Here is a 6,795-nt window from a genome sequence, read left to right on the forward strand (position 1 = left end):
ACCTCCAATATCTAAGCATTTTGTTACTTATGACAATTTCATTGTTCTCCATAATGTTCTAGAAAGTAAAAAACCCTCACCCAGACTGCAGTTCTAATTTTGGGTTCCAGATACTGACTCCTAGTCTTTTTTGACTATGTAGTAAGTACAATAGTCTCTCAGCAAATTCAGTGGCTTATACAGTGTCAGGTCTGTGAAGTATTTCCAATATCTAAGCATTTTGTTACTTATGACAATTTCATTGTTCTCCATAATGTTCTAGAAAGTAAAAAACCCTCACCCAGACTGCAGTTCTAATTTTGGGTTCCAGATACTGACTCCTAGTCTTTTTTGACTATGTAGTAAGTACAATAGTCTCTCAGCAAATTCAGTGGCTTATACAGTGTCAGGTCTGTGAAGTATTTCTTTAGTTCACTGTCAGTGTAGGAGATGCATGTCTTCTCTTCATCCAGTTAAGCTTCCAGAGGACACACGTGGGCAGCCAGAGCAGTAATAATCCCCTTTCCCTTCAATACTTGACAGAAGTATGGTAAAGGTGACCTCTGCATAGTATTACCACAGTGTTGTGCAGCTCTTGTGCTGCATCAGACAGTACTTTGGCCTATTTCCAGAGATTAAAGCTGCAGTATTGAGAGATTATTTGCATGCTAAAAAGACTGCTATAGGTGCAGAGACATTGCTTCACGTGGAAACTCCACTGCTGCACACTGCCATAAGAGGCAGTGCTTATAAAGACTCGGAATTTCTGGGGAAAGGGATACTCCATGTTTCACACAGCTTTTGAGGATGAGGATACATAGAAGATTAGAGAGGACAAAAATTCTTTGGTTGTTTCAGTTGGCTTATTTGTATTATTTTTTTTAGAATTGCATGACAGAATTATCTGATAAAATCTTACATTCCATGGTGGGATTGATCAATCCCATCCATTTGGTAAGTGACCAGGTGGGTATCAGTTAAGCCTCCACTCACATTGTCATCTCCAAACACCAGTGTAACAGTTCCCATTCAAAAGTTTCAATGAACTTTCATATGCTTTCATATTTCTGAATGTGCTGTTGCAAATTTTTCTCTCTCCACTACAGTTCTATGCTGTGAATCAGTTGCCTTGTCGTGGAAATATTTCTAAGGATTGTCTGTAGCCTCGTCTACAGTCAGAAAACAAAATCCAGCAACTAGTGTAGATTATAAGCAGAAATTCTTATCTTTAGCACAGATTTCACTGACTGAAGTCTGGGCTGTTCATTTCTTAATAGCCATTTAAAGTAATGGCCCAGCAACTCTTTTGACAGATAATGGAAACAATTTCCTTTTGGAATGCTGAAGTGATAAAGATGAGCTACTGCTCCAGAAAATTAACACTGAGCTTACACTGTGAAGTTACTATTAAGACAAGCAGCAGGTTGTTTACTGAAAACATTTTTCCAGCTACTTGACCAGGCATCTCCCTGGCATGTTAAGAACCATTTGTTTAGAAAATCTTTCACAGTTTCCACTTCTAAATAAAGAAGAAATATATTTTATCCTCCAGAAGTTCCTTAACGTTTATTGGTCTGTTCTAACAAAGCTCTGAGTGCAGACTTAGAAACACTAAGATGAAAAGGGTCCAGTGTGGACTCCTGTCTCACTGCCTGTGTAACAAACACCGTAGCATTTCAGTTGGAAATCTTTGCATTAAGACTCCCAGGAATCCAGGAAAGATGACTGCTTGTCTCAAAAGGTCAGACCCTGAGCATTCCTCTGCAAGCAATGCTTGCAGCAGGAGCTGACTGGGACTGCTGGCACTGAGCTCCTCCTTACAGTCTTTGCTTTGCATTAGCAGTGCAGAAAAAGAAACAGTATGAACAGCAATATCTGCTTCTGATAAACCTGTGCAGAGCATGTCACATAAGCACATGGCAATGCCTGCACCCTGGAAATCATGGATTAATTTAATTCTTTTAAAAGTGAAACAAAACAAATAGTCTCAGGCTACACTCTGGGGGACATGCATTCATGGACCAAAAGCACCTTTTCCTCAGCTGACTGACTCCCACACAGTGGTCTCCACTGAGCCCATGGACAGGAAGACAGCTCATTGCTGAAGCAAGTGTTATGCTGTTCTCATCCTTGTTTCACATGCCCAGTGGATTAATGAGAAACCACAATTTGCCAGTGCCGCTGCACATACAAAACACATTCTTTTGAGCAGAACAGCCTTGACATTAAAGCCTTCCTAACTTGCTTTAAGGAAAGAACATGGAGTGCTCTCACATATTCATATTAAAGAGGCATACATTTTTAATATGACATGGAGCCAAGTGTAAGCAAAAGTGTGTGTTGTCTTATCGAAGTCCCAAGTGAGCACACCCAAAAGATGAACCGTGCCAAAAGATCTTTCAACCAACCCCAACTGCCAAAGGAGGGAGGGGTAACAGCAGTGATGAACAACACAATAGATGAAAGGGAATGTTTGAAGGATCAGGATGTGTGCTATTAGGAAGTTGCTGAAGGAAAAGAGTATACAGCAAGAACAAATGTGATATTGAGGGGTAACTGATGAACAACACAATAGATAAAAGGGAAAGGGAATGTTTGAAGGATCAGGATGTGTGCTATTAGGAAGTTGCTGAAGGAAAAGAGTATACAGCAAGAACAAATGTGATATTAAAACACAGCCTAAGATATAGTATATTAAAAAATATTAATTAACAGAGATCAGCTACTCTGAAAAGATACACACTGCCTGGCACTGACAAAGCAAGAAGAACTATTGGAAAGCAAGCAGAGGTTTGAATCAGCCACAGCCAATTCCTCCCTGAAACTAATCAGATTCTATGGTGCCAAAAGGAAAAGGTCTATCCACACAGAATGTGCAGTGCTGAAATATTAGATTGACAATTTGTTTGAAATAAAAATAGAATTTAGATATTGTTTCAGATTACTAAATATTGCAAACACTGACTATCCAAATGGATCATCAGAAAAGAACTAGAAAGAGAAAAAACAACAAGCAAATCCAGCAATGCCCAGAAGAATAAATGGAACAGAAAGAACTGGAAAGAATTCAAGAGGTTTAACCTTCATTAGATAGAGATTATTGTAAATGCAGAAAGCAACACTGAAATAGACATAAATGGATATGATATACACAAGCTATAATATTTGTGGCCTGTTATTTCAAAGGCAATAGATCAACTTAAGTATGTGGGACAGTACTGTGATGCAGAACAGGACAGAGAACAAGATAAAAGTGGAAGATAAAAATGAGGTGGAGAATACAAACAGGGAAATTTAAGGAAGAACAAAGACAGATGAAGAGACAGGACTGAATAAGTTATCCAAGAAGATGAAAAGGATTTAATATGTAGCTTAGAAACATGGAATAGGAACCCATGAGCTGTAGGATGGAATTAAGTCAGCGATGCCATAAGGAAGACAGATGCATCTTTCCAGCAGGGAGTGGGAGATCTGTACTTATGCCTGCATATTAGAGGGCTAGGAGAGAGGTTTTGCTGCAGGAGTGTGGTCACCCTGCTTCCTACCTGAGATTATATCTCACCCATTTATTCTTGTGCAGGGTGGACCCTTCACTCACACAGATCTCTTCAGCAGCTCTTTGCTAAACCCAGTTTGTCTTCATTGTTGTACAGCACAACAGGGAAACACAGTCACTTTCTAGGCAGGTTACAGGTCTCTCAGCACTCTAGAATTCTACCTTAAAAAAAGGTGTTATGTCAAGTCATGCAGTAGTGTGCTCCCTGCTGCTTCACTTAGGACAGATGATGCACACAGCAGCTTTGGGCCATCAGCTGCCTGTAGCAGACCTGCCCTTAAATCCAGTGCTGCTGCAGCTCTCGCCTCTGCCTTCATGGCCTCACTCACTATGGCAGGGGGAGAGGGAATGCAAATGCTGATTTACAAGCACAGTGGTGGTATGTGAGGCAGACACCAAATGAGTAAGTCTTACACTTCATGCATGAGATTTGGCAGTTCTGAGCTTACAATCAAAACAGGAAAGCAGAGCTACAACTAAAGAGAGATGCAATTCTCAATGGCTTTTATTTGCATTCTCTAATGATGATGTGATGGTCCATTTTGGATAATGGCTCATAGTTGTGAGTCTGTAAAAATAGCTGGGCTTTAAGAAAGTTGAGACAGATTGGGAACCTGTCACTCTGGGGTGGAGAGGAAAGGCCAAGAGATGACTCACAGGTCTTCCCTAACTTCTGTTACTTTATTCTTATGGCAAGAAAGACAAAAGCTGATTATTACTGTTAATCATTATTGTGGCAATAGCTACACATAAAAAAATATTTTCACTGTGTTTGGGTAGTGTAGTTTTCCCCTCATGAGGGATTACATGAGCTTAAATACACCTTAGCAAATAAGTTATTTCATAATGTATTTCACAAGGCATATTAGATCAGCTGAATCAAGTGTAACACCACCCCAACCCTATCAGCTGAACAGTACAGCATCCAAATATTTTCCTCCTGGTGGCACAGAGAAACTGGGATGAAGCAGTTCTGCCAGTGGTGGCAGACTGGTGTTTGGCAAGACAGTTCACCTTTTCTCCACCTGTTTCACCTACTCCCTTTGCCTTCCCTACTTAGATGATGACAATATTCTCCAGTATGTGCTGTACTGGAGCAGCAGCCCTGGCTACATGCCTCAGGAGCTCCTGTTTGTCTGGCATGTTGGTGCTTATACTGGGAACCCAGGAGAACATGTCGTATACTTTGATAACAAATGACAGCAAAAGAGGTGAAACTCCCCAAATGGTCAGTGCTCTGTTCCCTAGGGTGTGGAAGCCTCCAGGGGGCACTGCAGCACTGAGGGAATTGCTGGGTTTCCATGGATGTGCCTGGGATCGCCATCCTGCTGCCTTCCAGGAGTCTGCAGATCAGGAGACCTCAAAAGCTGAAGAAACACATGAATTTGGCATCTGAGCACTGCCTGTGTGGTCTACATTATTCGAACTACAGAATGATCCAAACGAGCTTTCTAGATCTAGAGAGAAGTGCTGGAAGTGAATGGAAAATTAAAGTCCCATAAATAAACTGGCAGAGCAAAGTGACCTTGAAGAGTGTAGCACACTTCACATAAGAAACACAAGATAACAGAAATATTCAGTCTTTGCTGGGAGTGAGAGGGTTGATGTAGTGGGTTTCACACAGTACAAGTCAGGAAATTATGTTGCTTAGTTTGGAAATGAGAAGAGCATGAGAAAAAGTACAGACTCGTGAGGCAAGTGGGAGCACTGAGTAAAGATGAGGCAAAGCATTGCCAGGTGTCAGGGAGCAGGGCAGGCAGGCCAGAGGGGACTTAATAAAGGAAATAAGGCATTGAGAGAAGCCTTGAAAAAGGGCGAGTGCAAAGCAGATCTGCAGTTTACTTACTATTGAAGCTGGAGCGAGGGAGAAGAACCATGCCCCAAACTGAGCTTCTCTTTTTACATGTTTAGATGGCATCAAATATGTAAAGTCACAGTTGGAAGAAGATCACTTACTATTCTAGGCATGAAGATGCTATTTCCACATCCATTGATGTTCATAAGCACAAATTATCAAATCATGTATAAAAACCAAATCTAACACTGAAATATATAACCAAGAGCTGCAGCTAACCATCCTCTAAAATGTTTCCATGAGCTCGATCCAGGATACTTATAAAATGTATTTATCCAGTAGCTGGTGCTTGGTAATACATTAAAATGCACTGTGAGCAGATACAGTACTGCTGGGATACTTGAGTGTGTCCCACAAGACCTCAAAGTTTCACGAAACTTTTCTCTCTTGGAACAAAGGAATGGAAATTATTGGTTATTAGTGCATGCCCAAACATTTCTCTTTAACATCTAAAAAAGAAAAATAGTTTAAATTTAATAATAAAACACTGTCACATTGTCTTTTTAAATGAGATGAAGCATTGCTGGTTCATGATGTAAGATGTACAACACTAAATGGCTGAATTTCCAGAACTGGCAATTCTGCAGTTTACCAGTTGCACCCTTCAGAGAACAGGGTACTTTTATTAAATATGCTGGAGCTGTTGATTAGGATAAAAAAAGGCCTGAAAATTGGAGAAGTTGATAAAAACTTTGTATTCAGCAACTGTCAGGATTTGTGTTAAGAATAGCAAAAGTACTCACAAAATGTAGCAGATAACTCCTATACTCCACATATCTGTTTCATATCCAATAGGTTCATAGTTTATAACTTCAGGAGCCACAAACTCAGGTGTCCCAAAGAGAACTTTCAGAGAACCTGCATTTTCTGTAAAGAATGAAAGAGGAAACCATTAACTGCTGCATGCAGATTTCTAACAACAGTTATTCTCCAGTAACAGGAAACCCAGTTTTACCCTCATATTTATGATTCTGTGAAAGATCCTTATCAAAAGCAATAAATGATACCTGAACTGCCATTACTTAGCTGATACATATATAGCAATAAAGAATTACTTATTAAGCATCCTCGAGCACATAGCACTGTACAAGGCACATAAGAAGGTTCCTATTCCAAGGAGCTTCCCCAAGACCAAGTCTAGGAAAGGGGAGAACTTTCACTGTTTAATTCATATTTGGATGCCCTGAAGTATGAAAGTGTTTGAGCCTCCATCCCTTTAGCAGTTGCACAAGAGGACTGAAAGATTCCAGTGTTGAAAAGAAGTTAAAGTTTTCACAAAATATCCAAGATTTATCAAGGCTCAGGGATCTGCATGTTGTGGTAAAAAGGACCAGCAGTGATAAAATGATAATAATAATAAAAAAATAACAATTTCAATCCAACACATTTTTTATGGTGTCAGCAG

The 6,795-nt window shown here is 40.1% G+C and overlaps 1 protein-coding gene across 2 annotated transcripts in view; it reads right to left on the reverse strand.

The window, feature by feature from the left end:
- The window catches only part of LOC103804271 (myosin light chain kinase, smooth muscle), a 74,489-nt gene that overhangs the window by 7,618 nt on the left and 60,076 nt on the right, over positions 1-6,795 (reverse strand). For both annotated transcript variants that reach the window (XM_009076874.1, XM_009076875.1), the window contains exon 12: positions 6,134-6,257. In XM_009076874.1, coding sequence (XP_009075122.1) covers positions 6,134-6,257 — 124 coding nt within the window. The remainder of the gene's footprint in view (positions 1-6,133; positions 6,258-6,795) is intronic.

Source organism: Acanthisitta chloris, unplaced genomic scaffold, assembly GCF_000695815.1.
Source record: "Acanthisitta chloris isolate BGI_N310 unplaced genomic scaffold, ASM69581v1 scaffold936, whole genome shotgun sequence".
Taxonomy (NCBI): Eukaryota; Metazoa; Chordata; class Aves; order Passeriformes; family Acanthisittidae; genus Acanthisitta; species Acanthisitta chloris.